The sequence below is a fragment of the Pseudonaja textilis genome, chromosome 9, assembly GCF_049901715.1.
Source record: "Pseudonaja textilis isolate UNSWEBS1 chromosome 9, rPseTex1.2, whole genome shotgun sequence".
Taxonomy (NCBI): domain Eukaryota; kingdom Metazoa; phylum Chordata; class Lepidosauria; order Squamata; family Elapidae; genus Pseudonaja; species Pseudonaja textilis.
The window spans coordinates 2,661,075-2,682,483 of NC_141998.1; the positions used below are offsets into that span (position 1 = coordinate 2,661,075).

At 46.1% G+C, this 21,409-nt stretch overlaps 1 protein-coding gene across 1 annotated transcript; it reads right to left on the reverse strand.

Annotated features, from left to right (window-relative positions):
- Positions 1 to 909: 909 nt before the first annotated feature.
- Positions 910 to 21,290, reverse strand: LOC113445820 (N-acetylglucosamine-6-sulfatase). Its single transcript, XM_026715173.2, has 13 exons — positions 20,738 to 21,290; positions 16,234 to 16,293; positions 14,538 to 14,741; positions 14,377 to 14,442; positions 13,141 to 13,239; positions 12,655 to 12,819; positions 11,410 to 11,492; positions 9,814 to 9,932; positions 9,280 to 9,383; positions 7,920 to 8,021; positions 6,909 to 7,019; positions 3,214 to 3,321; positions 910 to 1,848 (listed from the first exon to the last, which is right to left on the reverse strand). The coding sequence occupies exons 1-13, from the start codon at positions 20,909 to 20,911 to the stop codon at positions 1,705 to 1,707; spliced, it is 1,539 nt and encodes a 512-aa protein (XP_026570958.2). The 5' UTR covers positions 20,912 to 21,290; the 3' UTR covers positions 910 to 1,704.
- Positions 21,291 to 21,409: the final 119 nt, after the last annotated feature.

A 21,409-nucleotide genomic window follows, 5' to 3' on the forward strand; every position in this document is an offset into this window, starting at 1 on the left:
TTTTAGTGTTTATCCCCATTTTCCTTTCCGGTTCTCTCGTCAACCTACCCCTCCAGGCACTTCCCCATCCACAGGTTTGTCAGTTGTAAACTATGTTGCAAATGGACTTCAGACATGGGTGTAGGTTGGAGTCAAATGATTACAAAGGAACTGACTTCTCTTCGAGGAAGTAAGGGATTAGATTAGAATAATAGGATAGGAGAGAAGAGAAATAGAAATAAGAAGGGAAGGGAAGGGAAGGGAAGGGAAGGGAAGGGAAGGGAAGGGAAGAGAAGAGAAGAGAAGAGAAGAGAAGAGAAGAGAAGAGAAGAGAAGAGAGAGAGAGAGGGAAGAGAAGAGAAGAGAAGAGAAGAGAAGAGGTGTTAGTTGAAATGCTGACATTAGACTCTAGAAAGAGCGCAGAGAAGACCAACCAGGATTAGGGGACCGGAGACTAAAATATACAATGAACAGTTGCAGGAACTGGGCCTGGCTAGTCTAGGGAAGAGAAGGACCAGGAGAGACAGGAGAGCATCTTCCAGTATTTGAGGGGCTGCCCCAGAGAGGAGGAGGAAGGGGTCAAGCTATCTTCCAAAGCATCCAAAGACCAAACAAGGAATATTGGATGGAAACTGAACAAGGAGAGATTCAACCTGGAAATAAGGGGGAATTTTCTGACATTGAGAACAATCAACCCAATGGAACTGAAGTTGCCCTTGGAAGTTGTGGGAGCGCCATCCCTGCAGGCTTTCAAGAAGAGACTGGACTGCCATTTGTCAGAAATGATGTAAGGTCTCCTGCTTGGGCAGGGGGTTGGACTAGATGACCTACAAGGTCCCTTCCAACTCTGATTTTATCTGTTATCCGACACCAATAGTCAGGAGTCCGGTTCTCCATAGCAGGGACGACACACAAAAATGCAAGACTGGCTTTTCTTAATTTTTAAAAAAATGCTTTATTCCATTTTTTTTTTTTCACAGTATGAAGATAGCAACTGCAATAATCACCATGGACCTGGCAAGAAAGTCAGACGAGGCACAATGGTCCCTGCAGGGATACGCAGAGCCTCCAAGATCTCAGTCAGCCCAAGGAAGGAAGGAAGATGACCATGGAGATTGACCATCCCAGGTTATTTCATTCTGCGCTAATCAATGACCGAACGGAAAGAACCCTCCCCATCTCTCCTCTAACTGGAGCAGTGCAAGGTGGGATGTGTAGTCCCAAGGATGACAGTTGCTGTAGGATGCTGTAGTCCAATAACATCTGGAAAGTTCCAGACTGAGACATATTCTTCACTCTGAAGTGAGACCTCATTGCCCACTGCCTGGCCAAAAGAAGACAAGATGAGCAACGAAGCGAGGTAGGCACTAGAATTTCATAGGGTGTCTGCAGGGGTGGGCAACCTTTTGGACTTGTGGACCTCAACTCCCAGAATCCCCCAGAATTCTGGGAGTTGAAGTCCACAAGTCTCAAAAGTCGCTAAGGTTGGGTGCCCTTGGAGTGGGTGAGAGCCTTCATTCCTCACCCACATTTTCCCTTTCTGATCTACCCCAAACCCTATTCCGGCACAGCAAACTCCAAACTTGGGATTAAAAGATCGAGCCATCCTAAATTAATAGGCAGCACCACGTTCGCTTCGGTTTGGAGACGGGAGGAGCGCCAGGCCAGGAAACCACGAGAGAAGGGATTCTTGGGTTCTTGGTCCTAGCCAAAGCGTTCCAACCCTCAGGTACGGCAGCTGACGCCGGAACAAGCTTGCAATTTGATCAGCTTCTGGTTCATCTGCACGAGCAGCGAAGGGTCGACACTCTTGGCTATGTTAGTCAGCTGGTGGGGATCTGCAGTCAGGTTGTAGACTTCCACAAAATTCTGCAAGAAAAAAAGGAGACCGTGCGGTGATGGTCAGGAGACAGCTGTTGTGGCCCGCCAGAACATAAGTCACCATAATCACTTATCACCATTAAAGCAAGACTCATCTCTTTCAAGGTCCCTCACACCTGTCCACCTTCTGCCCGGACTCCGACATGCACCCTCCTTCAAATCACAAGTATCTAGCCACATCTCTCAAGAGTAAACTAGATTGATTTATTAGGAGTTTAAACGTTGGCATTTTCCAGGTTGCAGCCGACTCTGACGCACCATTCATTTCACCCTTGACCTGGTCCTGACCATCATAAACATGAGTCAGTTGCCAAGCCTCTGGATTTTTGATTGCGGGACCACGGAGATGCTACAATGGTCATAAGAGTGAAAAACTGTTCATAAATCACTTTTTTTCAGTGCTGTTGTTGACTTTGAATGATCATTAAACAATGACATTAAGTAGATGACTTCCTGTAAATAGGGAAAGCATTATGGAAGTCACAATCGCACAACGTCTCGCTTACCAACCGTACTGCTAAATCACACATTTCCTGACTATTGTGGTCATACATCAAGGACAACCTATATGCCCCAGAGGGCTTCTCCGGAAGGCTTTAGTAGCCATCACAATCAACGTGGAAAGACATTTTTCTGATGCCAGAAGCTCTGATCATTCTTGGAGGCCGCAAGACCCGACTTTCAGAGCCCTAAACACAGAGCCGCCTGAGCAGTAGTGGTATTCAGCCGGTTCGCACCGGATCGCGCGAACCGGTAGCAAGGATCGGATGTGGGTCACCGAACCAGTAGTAAGTTCTGGCTGGCCATGCCCCCAACCCGGTCGTCCTACCACCCAATGCTCACTCACCCCGCCCACCTGACGTTCTCATAAGTTATCTCTTTCTTTTTTTCCTCTCCTGACAATCAGCTGTAGATAAGATCAGCTGTGCCGGGATTTCCCTTGCTGAAGCCCAGGAAGGCAAAAAATGGAGGAAGTTCGCCCCCTCCCCTCCATTTTTTGCCTCCCAGAGCCCCAGAGCCGTCTTAGGAGAGCAAAAATACCCCCCCAGAGGCTCTTCTGAGGCCAGGAAGGCCCCAAAACGCAGCTTGGAGGGGTGCTATTCCCTTCCTTGCGCTGTTCCTTTTCTTCCTGAGCCTCAGAGGAGCCTTGGGGGAGCAAAAACGCCCCCCCCCCGAGGCTAAGAAGCTCCCCAAAATGGGTGGGGGCTGCAAAAAAGAAAAAAAGCCACGCCCACCCAGTCATGGGGCCACGCCCAGCAAGCCATGACCACAGAACCGGTAGGAAAAATTTGTTTAAATCCTACCACTGCTCCTGACGCTACAGAGGGCAAGACCCAAACCCCGCCTGCTTACCTCTTTATCAGCAAATTCACAGTATTGCACGTTCGCAGCACTCAGCGTGCGCACGCAGGCATATGTGTTGTTGTAGGCATCTTCACACACGCAGTCGGGGAAGCATTGCTGTGCAAAACAGAGTGTGGGAAACCGGTCATGAGCCGAAGAGCTGTCGAGCAATTTGCGTTCTTCTTCCCGAGTACAAAACACGGGCTAGTGAGGGCCGACCGATTCGCATCAGACCAGAGTGGCCAAAATTGAGGGCGATCAGGACACTACAAGCCTGTTTTGTCTGAGTTTTGCAAAATTGCAAGGCCTCTCTCGGGGGGACAGAGACTCTCAGAAGAGCAGTTAGATGTCAGACAACCTCACGGGCAGGCTGAGCTTCTTCCTTGGTCAAAGGGCACAGCTAGCTGGCTAGCTTGAGCAGATTTAGTCTTATTTATCGATGTAAGGATCAGGGAGGCGGCTTGGCAGTTAAGATACTGGCAGAGTCAGCTGGAAAGCCAGCAGCCCGGGTTTGAGACCCAAGCACCGTGTGACGGTGTGAGCTCCCGTCCTCCCCTCCAGCTCCTGCCAACCTGGCAGTTTGAAAGCACACAAGTGCAAGTAGATAAATAGGTACCACATTGGTAGGAAGATAATAGTGCTCTGGGACACTGCTGGCTACAGGAACAGCCAGCACGGTGTCACGGAGCACTGTTATCTTCCTACCAAAGTGGTACCTATTTATCTAGCTATTTATCTAGCTATGTCTTAGGATAGCGCTGGCTCAATGGCCTTGAAACAAGAATGAGCACAACCCTCTATACGTGGCAAAGACTAGCAGAGTAAAACCGGCATGGAGTCCTTCACCTGTTTATTGATCTAATCAATTGATCTAGCTGCTCATTTTTCAACAGTAACCCTTACTGGCTTATATAGAATTAAAGATACAAATATAGTTAAATTATATGCATAATGGCAACCAAGAACAACATCAATTATCAACCATCTCATGGGCTCTATTCATCTCCAAGCTCCCATAAATAAGGTGGACAGACAAAAATCCATTCCTCTTTCCATCCCTTTATAGACCATCCATTTCATTGTCCTGTGTCACAGTAACACCTGCAGTTACATGATGAACTGGGTGTCCAGGGGTGGGAGACCATGTCAATGCAGGTATGTGAGAATGCAAGAAAGCCCCCTTCTCTCTCTCTCTCTCTCTCTCTCTCGATAGCATTTTAGGATGCTAGTTAAGTACTTTGCTGTTATGCAGTGACGGTCTGTGGTGCACTGTGAGGAGGGGGGAATGAAGGGAGGGTGGGGATGCTTGGGGGAAAACAAAAGTAGAAACCACTGGAGGAGCCACTCTGAGGTCATCCAGCTGGAAGAAGGAGGGTGTCATGCCCCTGTTGGAGTCTGATTGCAAGGGAGAGGAGGAACAACCAACAGGGAGCAGAAGTGTGGCTCCGGAGGTTGGGGAGGAAACTGGGGAAGGGCAGAGGCCGGCTGGGCAGTCAGAGGAAGACCTAAGCCCATCCCCTCTTCATCCTAGGGCACGCAGGGAGGAGCAGATAAGGGAGAAACATGAATGGCGTGGTCTATGAGAGAGGAAGTGGCCCTGATCCCCTTCATGGGCTGCAGCTGTGAGGACTGTTTAAAAGGACAAACTGCGCCTGGCCCAGTGCTGGAAGCAAAGCGTGAAATAATTCTAGTCTTTCGATTCTGATCTGAGTTCGGGAGTCCTTCCCAGTGTGTGTATTTCGATATCTGTGGACATCTTCAAGCCCTTATCCTGCCTAGTCTCATTCATTGCTTCAGTGTGGTTTGTGTTGTTTGTTTTTCTATTTATAATTTATATGTATTTTGAGTTTGTACGGCATTTCTGACTTTTTGCAACTGTTTGTGGGGGAGTTTTTTTCTCCAGTCAATGATAATTGGAGCCTTGAAGCCAAGTTGAAGGAATTAAATGGACTTTGTGACTTCGTTGCTTTTGTATCCTGCCCTGGGTCATCACAGAGGGAGCTACATACCAAACTGGGCTCAGACTGACCATCTAGCAGGAACTTGATTGGCAGTGTAAAACTTTTGAGATTTGGGCCCGCGAATCTCAGTTCTGGCTTCGCACTACTGCCCTACGCTCGACCTACTATTAAACTATATCTTTCTCCACAAATGGAGCCAAGGACCGTTCTTACAGAGAGATTCAAGCTGTGACAGGTCTGAATTGGACTTAGGAAAATGATGGGGGGGGGGCAAGAGAAGGCCTGCTTTGCATAGGCAAATGTGCCAGCCTCGTGTGGCACAGAAATGCCACTCCTGATGGGAACTGCTTTAGGGAGGGTGTGAGAGCCTGTTTCCTCGGAAGTCAAATGAGACAATGTTCATTTATTATGAGGACCCAGATTGTTGAGGGGGGGGCAATATGCTGACTTTGTAAACACTTAGAGAGGTCTGTAAAGCACTGTGAAGCGGTATATAAGTCTAAGTGCTATTGCTATTCCTTCCTTCCTTCCTTCCTTCCTTCCTTCCTTCCTTCCTTCCTTCCTTCCTTCCTTCCTTCCGATTCAGCCAACTGCCAGGAATTCAATCCTGACCAGCTCAAGGTTGACTCATCCTTCCATCCTTCCAAGGTGGGTAAAATGAGGACCCAGATTGTTGGGGGGAAGAGGCTGACTCTTAGAGAGAGGGCTGGAAAGCACCGTGAAGCGGTATATAAGATGCTAGTTAAGGCAAGTGTCAGCTGCCGCTTTATGCTCATTTTGTACCTTGCTGTTATGCAGTGACGGTCTGTGGTGCACTGTGAGGAGGGGGGAATGAAGGGAGGGGGGGATGCTTGGGGGAAAACAAAAGTAGAAACCACTGGAGGAGCCACTCTGAGGTCATCCAACTGGAAGAAGGAGGGTGTCATGCCCCTGTTGGAGTCTGATTCCAAGGGAGAGGAGGAACAACCAACAGGGAGCAGGAGTGTGGCTCCGGAGGTTGTGGAGGAAACTGGGGAAGGGCACAGGCCGGCTGGGCAGTCAGAGGAAGACCCAGGCCCATCCCCTCTTCATCCTAGGGCACGCAGGGAGGAGCAGATAAGGGAGAAACATGAATGGCGTGGTCTATGGGAGAGGAAGGGGCCCTGATCCCCTTCATGGGCTGCAGCTATGGCTATTAGAAGTTTATCCCATCCTTCCTCCCTGGGTTTGCTCTGCTAAGCCCCTAAGTTATGGTTGGCCATTATAGGAACAGAGTACCAATAGAGACAGGGGTGCAATCAAACACAACAGGATTTTTCTAAGACCCATCGTTCTCTCTCACAAAGAGGGAGTGGGTTTTTTTTTTTTTAATGACTACATTCCACTATCCAGAGGTTTTGCACCACAACTCCCATAATCCCTTGCCACTGGCCATCCTGGCTGGATGGGTAGGGGAACGTTTAGTTGTTCTGGCAGAACTGCCTACCATCTTCGTTGGGGGTCTTCTTCTGCAGCTACTTATTAAACCAGAGCTATGCCCCGGCCTCCTGGGTTCCCAGAAATGTTTTCTTTACATGCAAAACAAATGGAAATTTAGCCAGCTCAAATAACCCCCCAGAGAGCGGCTTTTAGAACTGAAAATCAATATTTGCAAAGGAGGGAGCCATTTTTCTGGCCGCGCGTCCTGGATGCAAATGGCAGAATCAACGTTTTGTAAGGAAATACGGTGTCGCGCGTGACAATTAAGCCAGCTGGGACACTTACTGACACTCCTGGTCCCAAGGACGGACACTCGGGGTCCCTGGTTGTGTAGCCTTCTCCAGTATATTGCACCAGGAAATCTGACCGCCATGCAGATTTCTGTACCTTGTTTACCTGCATGAAAGGAGACTCATTTCAAGAAACAGATGTAAATAGAAAAACTCTCTCTCTCTCTTTTTCTGTTATGATTTCTAAATGTATTTTAGACACTTCCTTTGTGCCCCGTCAGGCTTCATTGCCCACCTAACCTAAGAGGAAGAAAGATTAAAAGATACTTTAACAAATTCTCTCTCTCCCCCCTGTCCTCTTCTCTCTCTCTCCCCCTATCACTCCTTCTCTTCCTCCCTTTCTCTCTCTCTTCCTCTTCTTTCTCCCTCCCTCCCTTTCTTCCTACCACTCCTTCTCTTCCTCCCACTCTTTCTCCCTCCCTCCTTCACTTTTCTCTTTCTTTCCCTCCCTCCCACTCCCTTTATCTCTCTCCCTCCCTCTCCCCCTCTCCTCTCTCTCTCTCCCTCTGACGGTGGTCTCTATCCTCCCTTCCTCTCTCCCTTTCTCCCTCCCACTCCTCTCCCTCTCTCCCCCTCCCTCTTCTTTTCCCTCCCTCCCTCTCCTTCCTACTCCTTCTCTCCCTCCCTCTCCTCTTTCTCTCCCTCCCTTTCTCTCTCTCCCCCTCCCTCTCCCACCCTTCCTCCTCTGTCTCTGTCTCTCTGTGTCTGTCTGTCTCTCTCTCTCTCTCTCAGACAGTGGCCTCTATCCATGCCGGACCCTCAAGATTTCTTCATGAATTTATTAGAGATCTGCTTAAACCCCATAAATCTTCACATTCTGCGGTATGATTCTGCAATGCATAAAAGTCCCACATGCAGCTTGTGAGCGAAGCCCTCCTTTGTAAACACCGCAAAAGTGTGTGTGTTTTTTTTTAAAAAAATAAAACCCTCCTCCATTCCTCAGAAAAGCTTTCTAACTAGACTCTTCCACTGGACCATATTCCAAAATTCAAGGCAACGGTATTACCAAGAGGGGCAAGAAAGAGACCCCATCCATGTTGGTCTGAGAAGCGTTGACTCCTGCAATGTCCAAGAAAGTGGGTGCCAAGTCGATATTCAGAATGGGTTCCTGAGAGGCAGAGAAGAGAGAAGACATTCTCAAAGCAATGAACCCTGGACGATGGTTCCCTAACCCACAAGTCTCATCTTCATGGCTTTACAATCCGTAGTAGGAAGCTAACACAGATAGTCTCAACTTACAAGAGTTTGACTAGTGATCATTCGAAGTGACAACAGGACTGGGAAAAAAAGGGACCAATGGCCAGTTTTTCCTACTTATGACCATTGCATCCCCCCATGGTCATTAAGATCAAAATTCGGGTCCTTGGCAGTTGATTCATATTTATGACAGGAAATGTATCCAAGCAGTTTTGGCCACCCAACCTCCAGACGAGGCCTACAACTGCATGACGCAATAAAGGAAAAGATGACAGGACGCTACTGTCTGCAAACTGCCCCACAGGACTCTATGCCAGGGATCTCCCAACTTGGCAACTTTTGAGACTTGTGGACTTCAACTCCCAGAATTCCTCAGCCAGCAAAAGAATTCTGGGAGTTGAAGTCCACAAGTCTCGAAGTTGCCAAGTTTGGAGACCCTTGCACTATGCTATGTGGCTTCAGGTATTCTGCAACAGGACTGCAGACTCTGTTGTTTATAAACCATGGGGGGCAGGGGCAGGAGACCCCAAATGAAGAGGGTCCTCCTCTTTTCCCCACCCCCCAGTTGACCTATCAGCTGGATGATGTGGACAAAACTGCTGGGTTTACTAATGGTGATCATTAGCAATAGCACTTAAGACTTATATACCACCTCACAGTGCTTCACAGCCCTCTCTAAGCAGTTTACAGAGTCAGCCTCTTGCCCCCAACAAACTGGGTATTTATTTTACCCATCTCGGAAGGATGGAAGGCTGAATCAACCTTGAGCCTGGTGAGACCTGAACTGCCAAATTGCCGGCAGCCGGAAGTCAGCAGAAGTAGCCTGCAGTACTGCACTCCAACCGCTGCACCACCACGGCAGTTCAATGGGAGAATGAATGGGAGATCTGCAAGCAGCAATTTTGATTGGGGTGGGGTTGGAGGAGGAAGAAACCTTAACTGTGGTCTGGACAAGCAGGTATCTTGGAGGCCATCTTCAGGTATCTTGGAGGCCATCTTCAGGTATCTTGGAGGCCATCAATAGCCCTACCTTTGCCCAACTCAATAGGGAGAATATATGCTCGTCTAACCCATAAGTCACCACGCTCCCGTTTTAACTGAAGGTGGCCTCCACAAAACCTGTGCTAGAACTTCAGCTCAGACCTTTCTTTTGGAACCAGAAAACCTACCAGGTATGTTTTATTTCCTTTAACACCTGGGCCTCGGACCAGCAACGGCACCCGGATATCAAACTCGTAAAGTTGCCGTTTGTCGATAGGCAACGAGAATTGCCCTGCAGGAGGGAGGAGAAAAGTCAATAGGGATGGTTGATAAACAGGAAAAAGAATCGTTCTTCAGCAAGTGCAAATATTCAGTTTGGAGATCAGATTCAAAGGCAGTTCAATCCCCAAAGTGAATTTCCAGATCAGGCTGAGACAACAAAAAGCCAAATTGGTCCAGACAACTCACATTATGAAAAGATTTGGACATTTTATTTGATGGTAGGGCTTCTTGTGGAATCATATTTTTTTGCTGCTTTTCTGCTTCAATTACCAGTAATTAACTGTTGTAGTTAACGGTTTATTATTAAAGCTAGTTTTGAATGTCGCTGCCTCGATTCAGAAGACTGATGTCTGGTGAAATACTGTCTGAGGACATCTTGAAATATTTCACTATTTCCATTTGTGCCTTCACAAGTTTTCTTAAAAATATCTTCTACTCACCTGTGTGGTAACCATGATCTGAGGTGTAGAACACATATGTGCTGTCCAGCAATTTAAGGGACTTCAACTGATCCAACACTTTCTGTACCATATCGTCTACTGACAACAAAGTTTGCCACCTATAGAGAAAAGAGAAACCACGGGGTTAATGCTATTTTTTTCTTTTAAATTTAACCACGTGGAACCAACCCTTGATTGTATAAATGGAGGCATAGAATCAAAATCACCGTAAAGTATTAATACCTTTTTAATGCCTTAGTAAGACCACACCTGGAATTCTGCATCCAGGTTTGGTCACCACATTATGAAAAAAAGATGTTGAGACTTTGGGAAAAGTGCAAGGAAGGGCAACTAAGATGATTAAAGGCCTGCAGGCTAAAACATGAAGATACATGAAGAAATGTTGAAGGAATTGGGTATGGCTAGTCTAGAGAAAAGAAGGCCTAGGGGTGACATGATAGCAGTCTTCCAATATTTGAGGGGCTGCCACAGAGAGGAGGAAGGGGTCAAGCTATTCTCCAAAGCCCCCGAGGGCAGGACAAGAAGCAATAGGTGGAAACTAATCCAGGAGAGAAGCAACCTAGAACTAAGGAGAAATTTCTTGAGAGTTAGAACAATCAACCTGTGAAACAGCTTGTCTTGAGAGGTTGTGGGATCCTCCATCACTGGAGGCATTTAAAGAAGAGACTGGACAGCCACTTGTCTGAAATGGTATTAGAGCAGGGGGTTAGACTAGAAGACCTCCAAGGTCCCTTCTAGCTCTATTCTGATTTATTGATCAATCTATTAATAAAAATGCCCTGCATTATTTTTGTGGCAATGTGCCTTACTGGTTTTACTGATAGTCAGTTCACGATAGTCAGTTCAAAGAAACACAACAGATGAATTGTAACTATGTTCTGCTTAATGATTGAGGTCCGGAGAAATTCTCAAATCATCCAGGTCACGGCTGCCCCAAAGGTGCTTTTTCCAAAAGGCAACTGGACTTTCTTGGGTTTTTTCTTCTTCTTCTTTGCAAACATTTTGCTTCTCATCCAAGAAGCATCTTCAGTTCTTCTGAGGAGCGAAACATTTTCCAAAGAAGAAAGTCCAATTGTCTTTTGGAAAAAGCACCTTTGGGGACAACCATGACCTGGTTGAATGGATGAAGCGCTTTTGGGATGATTGGGCATTACATGTCACACTAAACCATCTTGGGTTTTTTTTTTTTTTCCTTTGGGTGGTTTCGTATCTTATGGGAATCCAGTGACTGTCGCTTTGCAAACTGCACTTTATGGCTTAGTCCAGAGGTCTCCAAACTTGGCAACTTTTAAGACTGGTGGACTTCAAAACTCCCAGAATTCTCCAGCCACAAGTTGCCAAGTTTGGAGGCCCCTTGCTTATCAGGACAGTTTAAAATGATAAGCCATCGTTGATGACTTATTACAATGTGTGAACCCCCACCGATTGTAGTCACTTCAAGCCCATTTTGGCGTGCAGAATTGAGTTGATGGTGCTTCTCTCATCACCAAGTCATCAAGAGAATTGGTTTCAGGTTATTTGGTTTTTTTTTCCCCTTTCACCATTTTTGGTAATAGTGAAGTCACACTTTCTTACCGGGCTCTATAAACACGGTCTAAGAACTGAATGGAGCTGTTGGACATTGGCGTCTTCGCTTGTTTTATCAGCCAGTGCTTGTCCTACAAAAGGGGAAAATATCCATCAGGCAACTTCCAGAGATATCCAATGGTTCAAGGGTGGGGTATTAGACAGGGAGGATCTATAAAAGGAAACCCCACCACCACCACCATATTCAGGTAGTCCTCGACTTATGACAACTGAGCCCAAAATTTCTGTTGCTAAGTGAGACACTTGTTGAGTGTCTCACTAGTTGCCCTACTTTATGACTTTTTAAGTTCGTTCTGACCAAGGCTTCTGGAGACCATAATTAAGCACATGCTTAGTTAAAACAACTCCTGTTTTATTTCAACGCTGGGAATTATGTTCATTCCCAGCCTGTAATGAGTCCCAAATCGTCCCTCGAGATAAGCACCCACCTTTCTTTCCTGTGAAGTGCTGCCAATAACAAAAGTGTCAAATGAACTAGAAAAACAACAACAACTGAAGTACAAAGAGCTTCAAGAAGGAGTCTGAATCGAACGAACGACTTTGCTTCCTGCAAGGGTTTCTCTACCTTTGCACCTCCTTTATACCTATGGGAGGGGCAATCACCTCCCAGCCTTACCCCTGAGTCACCCCTTTTGTCTTAATTGTTCTTGCCTTCTGGCAGCTCTGCGCATATGCGCAGTGGAAACAAGCTCCCCTTGTTCCTCTGCCTCACTGCTGCCAGAGTCCGGTGTCTCCAGAGTCAGCACCCCACTCCCAGGTGGTCCTGGCCCCATCTCTGCATCGGATGTAGGACCAATGTCTGAGTCCAAAAGACAGTCCTGGTGATTGTCAGGAACAAACGTTGAATTTATCTAGTGCTGGCTGCTGTTATCTTAGTTCCTGGCACCCTCCCAACTGGTTTGGTTTACTGCTGTGCTACTTCACTTCTGGAACTCCTTATCTCGCCCTGCTGGATTTATTATCTTATTTTGCCTTGTTGGATTTATAATTTAAAGTTTTCTGTTTACAATGTTTGGATCGGAATATTTTCAGCCAAAGGCTGTTGTAGGTTCCTGGGAGAGTTTTCTTCTCCAGACTGGAAAGTAATCGGGACACTGGGGACAAAGTTGGAGCTAATAAACGGACCCATATTTATTCTCTGGCTGAGTTGCCTTTGTGCCACGCCCTAGGTCATCACGCCTGCTTTAGCCTGCTTGAAGACCACACCGCTTGGCATGCGCTGGCGAAACTCACCTTCCCGTGCACATTGAAACTGCCATTGCGAGGGGCCTTGAGGCTACCGTAGGTGGACTTGTAGTGAGGAGCCACCGTCCAGGGCGAGTGCGCAGCAGGCGGGGCTAACACCATGAGGAAGGGAGGGCGCGAAAGCTTCCGTAGGAACTCCAGGCTCCGATTAGTCTGCAACACAGAAAGGATTGGGAAGGACGGAAGAGAACAGGAGTGGAGAGAGCAGCTATTCAAGTTTCACTGGGATGAAAGGCAGGGGCTGTTTTCAGGCACTCACACGCCTTCCCTCACCGCCGTTCACCCCCCACTCCCCAAGGAAGAATTTGCAGGGACTGGTGAAGAAAGAGCCAAGATGGCAGCCGCCACGCTCCAGTCAAACCTCCACTTGTTCTGATGGTGAGCCATGCGTCCGCCATCTTGGCTTTTCTTAAGCCTCCCTTGCATCCACCCCAGAGTGGAAGGGAAGGCCAGGAGGAAGCGGAGTGGACTCACCAGAAGGTCCGTGAGGTAGTCCTCTTCGTAGTGGTCTCCGTGTTTCTCCTCATGCCCGTTCAACGAAAGGGTGTAGTTGTAGTACTTAGAATTGCCCACCTGTGGGGGGGGGGAGGGGGGGAACGCAGAGGACCTCTTAAGGCACAAGGATGTTTATTTATTTATTTAAAATGTTTTTAAATGGCTTGGTCTTTAAAACAAAAACAAAAAACCTCGCAGCAGTTTATATTACACTCAAAATGCTGAAATGGCAGTTGAAAGAAATTGATATAAAGCCTGTGTTAAAACATGAAATAACTGAATAGAATAAAGAAACAGGATAAAAATAGAACAGAATAGAATAGAATATAGAATAGAATAGAATAGAATAGAATAGAATAGAATAGAATAGAATAGAATAGGATAAAAATAGAATGGAATGGAATAGAATAAAATGGAATAGAATGTAGAAATAAGAATAGAATAGAATAGAATAGAATAGAATAGAATAGAATAGAATAGAATAGAATATAGAATAAAGAAATAGGATAAAAATAGAATGGAATGGAATGGAATAAAATGGAATAGAATGTAGAAGTAAGAGTAGAATAGAATGGAATAGAAGAAATAGGATAAAAATAGAACAGAACAGAACAGAACAGAACAGAACAGAACAGAACAGAATAGAATAGAATAGAATAGAATAGAATAGAATGCAGGAATAAGAATGGAGTAGAGTAGAGAAGAGAAAAGAGAATTGAATCGAATCGAATAGAATAGAATATAGAATAAAGAAATAGGATAAAAATAGAATGGAATGGAATAGAATGTAGAAATTAGGATAGGGTATTGGAATGAAGAATAGAATAGGAACAGAATAGAATGTAGGAAAAGAATGGAATAGAATGGAATAGGAACAGAGCTAGAAGGGACCTTGGAGGTCTTCTAGTCCAGCCCCCTGCTCAAGGAGGAGAACCTATACTGCTTCAGACAATTGACTGTCTACTCTAGTCTCTTCTTAAGGACCTCCAGTGATGGAGCTCCCACGATTCCTGAAGGCAAGCTGTTTCACTGGTCAATTGTCCTGCTGAGGCTGATGGGAGTCGAGAGCCCAATGACCCTCATAGGATGCAGCTGTTCACCCCAGTGGGTCTGTGCTGGAGAGTCTGTTCCGAGAGTCTGAAGTCCACAAAATCTTAAAGCTTGCCAAGGTTGAATCCTCCCGGCTCGGAGGAAACCAGGTGCCGTCCTACTCACCAGACCTAGCCAATGTGTCCATCCCATGGGAACGTGCTGAACGCCGCCCGCTTGCGGGTGCCCGTACTGATAAGAAAAGGAGAAATGTTGGTGAAAAAAGCACAGCCGGCACACCCCTTGCACAAAAGGAAAAGTGTTTGGCGGGAAACACGCAGCCCTACCTGGTTGAGGTATTTGCCAGCGTAGAAAGTTTGGTAACCTTGCTTCTGCAGGTAAACCGGGAAGCTGAAGGGCTCCTGGAATTTCTGCCAGGCGGCGTTGCTGCAATTCCCTTCCAAGGTGTTGTTCCGCACCAAGTGGTTGTGGGGATACAAACCTGTCAGGATGCTGCTGCGGCTGGGACAACAGAGCGGAGTCACTGAAAACTAAACACAGACAAATCGGTTGGGAGAATGGGTTCCTTCTGTTCACCGTCTACTCCGAACTTGGCCCCTTTAAGACTTGAGGGACTTCAACTCCCAGAATCCCTCAGCCAGCTATGCTGAGAAGTTGAAGTCTACAAGTCTTAAAGTGGCCAAGTTTGGAGACGTCTGGTCAGGGGCGGGATTCTGCCAGTTCAGACCGGTTCTATAGAACTGGTTGTTATGATTCAGCCCAATTTGGAGAACCGGCAAATTGCGCCACTGGTTGGCCCCTCCCCTCCCTGCCCATTCACTCCTTACCTGGCATGCGCGCCATCAAACTTGCCTGCTAAGTTGCTATTTTTCCTTTTTTCTCCCTCTGACCATCAGCTGTTCTGCTGTGCCGGGAGATTTAGATTAGCTAGAAAGCAGGAAATCATTGGATTTCTTGCTTTTTAGCTAATCTAAAAGCAGAGCTGAACCTTCCTTAGGGCTGAAGCTTCTATTTTTTCAGTGCAGACTCAGGTAGCAGATTGCAGAGAGGTAGATCTCTGAGTGAATCTGTGATTCTGCGAGCAACTCAATCTGCCTGCCTGTTTTGCCTGATTTGGGGTAAAAGTTGCTCTTTTTTTTTTTTAATAAAAAATATTAAGTGTTTACAATATTTACATACAAGCCATGCCCAGCCAGTCACGTGACCACCAAGCCACACCCACAAATTAGGCCACATCCACAGAACCGGTGGTTCAGAAAGTTGAATCCCACCCCTGCTCTGGTCTACTCCAAAGTAGCACAACTCCAGAGGTTTTCCAAGTTTCTGTTCCTAGATGCAGGCTAGCTGCCTTGGAGGAGGCTGGAAATGCTCCAAAAGTTAACCGAGTTATTACCAAGAGATGACAGAAGCTATTAACTTGGTGAACGGACAGCCCTTCAAATGCCTCCAGCCAACTTCCTAACAGTGAGGGAAATTAACCAGGCTCCATCACTTCAGGTTTTTAGGAAGAGACTGGAAAGTTCCTTGTCTGAGATGGTATAGGAGCTGGAGCAGGGGGCTAGACTAGAAGACCTCCAAGGTCCCTTCCAGCACCTAGCCTAGTGTAGCCCATTTCTTAATTCCAATATTCTAATCTGTTCTGTCCAGTCCTATCCTATTCTTCTATTTCTTAATTCCAATATTCTATCCTATTCTATCCTATCCTATTTGATTCCAATACTCCAATGTTCCTGGCTTCTTACCAAGTATTGTCTGCTACAGCACGGCATTTGGAAGGTATTGGCCTGGCAACTCTCCCAGCCTGATAAAATGTCTGTAGTTGTGCAATCTCTTGAAAGACTGTTTGCTGGGACTTTGCTGGAGATTTTAAATTCATTTAAAGGGATTTTATCGGGATGGTGAGTCGGCTTCATGGTTTTGGGAAGCCTGGGTCAAGACAGACAGGAGGGGATGGGTAGGGTCTCTCCTCCTATAGGTGAACCTATAAAAGCAATTCTGAAACCCCATTTTGGGGATACTTACTGCATTAGCAAAGGTAGCCCCAAATTGACCCATCAGAACTTGGGTCTTCTTCATCGGGCCCTGAAAATTCAAAATGAAGAATCAGAATGAAGCCTTCAAAACAAGACTACTAAATAGCCCCTCCCATTGGAGAAACTCCACTCTTATATCCTTGTGACACGTGTTTGAAAGAGCCACCATGGTATCTAGCACAGGAGTGACAATACAGAGCACTTGAGATCTTTTTATTGAAAAGAAATTCCTGTATATTTCCTCTTTTTGTATTAATCCATATGGGTTCCTTTATTGTCGTCTTCTTTTATTTTTAGTAAATTAATCAATGGAACGGGTTGCCTCCAGAAGTTGTGAATGCTCCAATGCTGGAGGTTTCTAAGAAGAGATTGGACAGCCATTTGTTTGAAATTTATTTGTCTACGGCAAGGGTCTTCAAACTTGGCAGGTTCAAGACTTGTGGACTTCAACTCCCAGAATTCCTGAGCTAACATGATCGGAAGAGGAATTCTGAGAGCTGAAGTCCACAAGTCTTAAAGCTGTCAAGTTTGAAGAACCCTGGAATAAATAGACAGAGGTAGATAGATAGATAGATAGATAGAAAGAGATAGATAGAATAGATAGAGGGAGAGAGAAAGAGATAGAATAGATAGATAGATAGATAGATAGATAGATAGATAGATAGATAGATAGATAGATAGATAGATAGATAGATAGAATAGAATAGAATAGAATTGAATAGAATTGAATAGAATAGAATAAAGAGAGGTAGGATAGAGAGAAAGAGAGAGATAGGACAGATAAAATAGATCAAGGGTCTTCAAACTTGGCAAGTTTAAGACTTATTGGCTTCAACTCCCAGAATTCCTGAGCTAACATGACTGGAGAAGGAATTCTGGGAATTGAAGTCTACAAGTCTTAAAGCTGTCAAGTTTGAAGACCCCTGGAATAGATAGATAAGGAGAGGTAGAATAAATAGGTAGAAAAAAAGAGATAGATAGAATAGATAGAGGGAGACAGAGAAAGATAGAATAGATAGAGAGAGGTAGGATAGAGAGAGATAAGATAGATAAAATAGATCAAGGGTCTCCAAACTTATCAAGTTTAAGACTTATGGGCTTCAACTCCCAGAATTCCTGAGCTAACATGACCGGAGGAGGAATTCTGGGAGTTGAAGTCCACAGTCTTCAAGCTGTTAAGTTTGAAGATCGTTGATCTATGGTCTCCTGTTTGAGCAGGGCGTTGGACTAGAAGACCTCCAAGGTCCCTTCCAGCTGTTTATTTTTGGCCAGGCCAAGAATCAAAAGAGGAACCCAACTGATCTATGCTTTCACATGGAGATGAAACATCCTTCATGACTGGAGAAAACCAGAACGGAAACTTCCTACGCAGCAACTTGTTTGTGGTTCCTTCTAAGCCACATGATCCGCACTAAACATTTCCTCCCTTCATTTGCTGGGACTTTCAAAGCATCGCCTTCCAAAATCCATAAGCAGCAGTGATCAGAGGACCTTTCTCTTGGCGTGGGTTTAAGCACCCATGCAATTACTGTTGAAAAGAAGTGGTATAATTTCCTCCTTTTCCGCAGCAGGATGCACAAAAGTGGGTTTTAACAAGAGGTTAGAGACCCTGATAGGCATCGTGAAGGTTTGGCAGTGAGAGGTAGAGAAAATATGTAGATCAACTATGAATGATGCATGGAAGTACAAAATACCAAGGAAGAAGTATGGAAAACATGCCCAAAAATAGCAACAAGAATTGAAATACTAAAACGAACAAGAGATGATGGATAGAAATAGAACACCTACTAACATAAGATTTGTGCTATGAAGATTTAGAATAGAGGTAGAAATTAGAAAGGGAGAAATATTATGGTACATATTCCTATGTAATATTTTAAAATCAGTATGTTGAAAGGATCAGAAGTTGAAAGATGATTACATTATGTACACTTAAACAACATTATTATGGTTATTAGTATTGCGCATTAAAATACTGAATAATTAAATGATGGATTATATGCATGGTGGAGCAAATACTAAAATATTAACTTTAATTGTAATATTTATAATGATGTGAGTATGATTAACGTAATTAAGATTATCAAAATTGTCACTATTATCACTATTATTTAGTATCAGAATTAACGATACCGAGGCCACACTGTTCATGTATTCAATACTTAGATATATTTAAAAATAAAAAATTTATATACATAAAAAGTGGGTTTCAACACAAACAGTGTTAAAAGAATAGATTGGTCTTCAAAGCTGGTAGCAAACTAAGTTTGTTTGATCTTTACAAAGCGAAGCAGGTCAAAACTGGTAAATATATAGATGAGAGATCACCAGAACTTCAGATAAGGATGAGTGTTTAAAAAACATTGTGGAAGAAGCTAATAAAACTTCAGGGTCCTTGGTGCTCTCTGAGTTTGCTTGCTTTCTTGCAAACGTTTTATTATTACCAAACTAGGTTGCATCATCATCAGTGCACTGTAACCTAGTTTGAGTAATGAAACGCCTGCGAGAGAACAAGCAAACTCAGAGAGCACTACTGACCCCGGGGTTCAACCCTGAGCCACAAATATTTTTTTTTTTAATATAAGCAATAAAACAAACGCCGTGTCTGAACTGAACTCTGCCCAAAAGCACTCACAGGAAACAACATCATGTTTGTCCTTTTAGTTACCAGGAATCAAATTTGAGATTTGATGTTCGTAAAGAAACAAAGGTGTGCCAGAGAAATAAAGGGAACAACATCATAAATTATATATATATAAATTAAAATAGGTTTGCTAACAGAGTGCAGTGGCTGCTTTCCAAGAAGCAATTGGTCAGCATTCTGTGACCAAAAAAAAAAATGGTTAATTTGCAGAATTTATTCATTATTTCCTCTTTCCAAGTCAAACTGCATCACTTCCCAATCTTTACATTGTCCTTCCTATATTTATTAACAATCACACTAATAAGTAATAATTATATGTATACGTTTGGGAGCCTCTCCTCAACATGCTGAGCGGTGAGCAAGTTTTCCTTAAATTGCCCCTCACCATTAGATATTATAGAACACTAATTCAAGATAATTAATGTTAACAATTTATTACTTTAACTAACACTGACAAGCAAGTTGCAGATTATTATTATTCCTTGGCGCTGCTATTAGACTATTTCTAGACTGTTTCCATGGTGTGAGGGTGGGCGGGGCACGTTTTAAGGTCTGTTCTGCTTCCAACTCTAAACAATGCAAGGTTAGGCCAAGTCAGCAAACACTTGACAAGAACTAGAAATGCTAGAATCTTATCTCTGCTTGGTGCAAGACCCAAATTTCCAAAAGAAGATGGATTTGGTCTCCACGCCTGTTACAATCCAAGAGCAAAGGTCTCCAACTTTGCAACTTTCAAGACTTTTTACGCTTCAGCTTCCACGTCTTGGTGGAGAATTGTGGAAGTGGGAAGTCCACAAGTCTTAAAAGTGGCCAAGGTTGGAAACTTTTGCCCAAGAGAATCAAGACAGGGCCGTCGCGAGTTCACTTTCTCACCCCTTCCTCCCTTTCCAGGATGAAGGCTTATCTCTGAATCCTTGATGCCAGAGGAATTTACACCCGGTAGCAACTCAGTCGCCACACCTTCCTCAGCAGCTATTCACTCAGGCTCCTTTCTGCTGACTGAGTGCAATTTGGCAGTTCAAATTCCACCAAGCTGAAGGTTGACTCAACCTTCTGTCCTTCCGAGGTGGGTAAAATGAGGACCCAGATTGTTGAGGGGAAAGAGGCTCTCTATAAACAGCTTAGAGGGGGCTGGAAAGCACTATAAAGCGGTATATAAGTCTAAGTGCTATTTTCCTTCCTTCCTTCCTTCCTTCCTTCCTCCCTTCCTGGGGTTAGAGTGCAGAATTGCAGGCTGACTCTGCCCACTGCTAGCAGTTTAATCCTGAGCAGCTCGGCTCTCCGTCCTTCCGAGGTCAGTAAAATGAGGACCCAGATCAAGGGACTTCAAACTTGGCAAGTTTGAGGCTTGTGGACTTCAACTCCCACAATTCCCGAGGCAACATGACAAGAGGTTGGAATTCTGGGAGTTGAAGTCCACAAGTCTTCAAGCTGTCCAGTTTGAAGACCCCCTGACCCAGATTGTTGGGGGGGGGGGGGCGGCAGGGGCAAGAGGCCAACTCTGCAAACCGCTTTAGAGAGGGCTGTAAAAGTCTCCTAAAGCAGCTTATAAGCCTTAATCAGGGGTCTCCCAAGTTAACCACTTTCAGACTCGGGGACTTCAACTCCCAGAATTCCTCCTCCAGTCATGTTAGCTGAGGAATTCTGGGAGTTGAAGTCCCCAAGTCTCAAACTTGCCAAGTTTCAAGTCCGTAAGTCTTCAAACCTTGCCACGTTTGGTGGGGGGGGGACCCGTGGTCTGAGTGCTTAGTGCTCCCGGTGCCCCCCTGGCCCTCCCTGGGGGGGAGTGCCAGGCGCTTGCAGACGGCGTCCGGGTGGAGCAAGCCCGCCACGCGGGTCCGAGGCTTACCATTCCCCCCAGGACCAGGTCCTGGTCGTCGGCGAGGATGAGAACGATGTTGGCTCTCTGGGCTCCGCCGACTTCTCCGCGCCCCGCATTCAGGAGCAGCAGCAGCAGCAGCAGCAGCAGCCAAAGGCCCCCCGCGAGCCCCTCCCGTCCCCGCAAACCTCGCGTGGGTCGCATCCTCGCTCCGTGGAAACTCGGTCCCCCCTTTTCGTCCCCCTTCCCAGCTGACTTTCAAGGAAGCGCCGACGACGACGAGGACGCCCCTCCGGCTCCGCGTCTTGTGACTCCCGGGGGGGGCGGAGGCTGGAGCGGGAGAGAGAGCGAAGCGCTTTCACTTTCGCTTTGGAGAAAGTGGGAGTCCGGGCGGGGCGGCGCGGCGCTCTTTTAAGCCCGGCTCTCCCCCTCTCTTCTCCTCCTCCCCCCGCCCCGCCCCGCTCGGCAAGAGTGGGCGGGGACAGTGGGGGTGGGGGGTGGGGCTTCCTTCGGACCGCAGCTGGAGCAGATGCTGCCCCTGGTGGGGGGCAGGGGGAACCCTTCCCTCTCCCCCGAGCTTATTGGCAAGAGTGGGCCAGGGGGCTTCCTTCGACCGCAGCTGGAGCAGATGCTGGGGAGGGGACCTTTCCCCCCGAGTTTGCAGAGGGGCGGGACAGTGGGGTGGGTGGGGTGGGGAGGGCT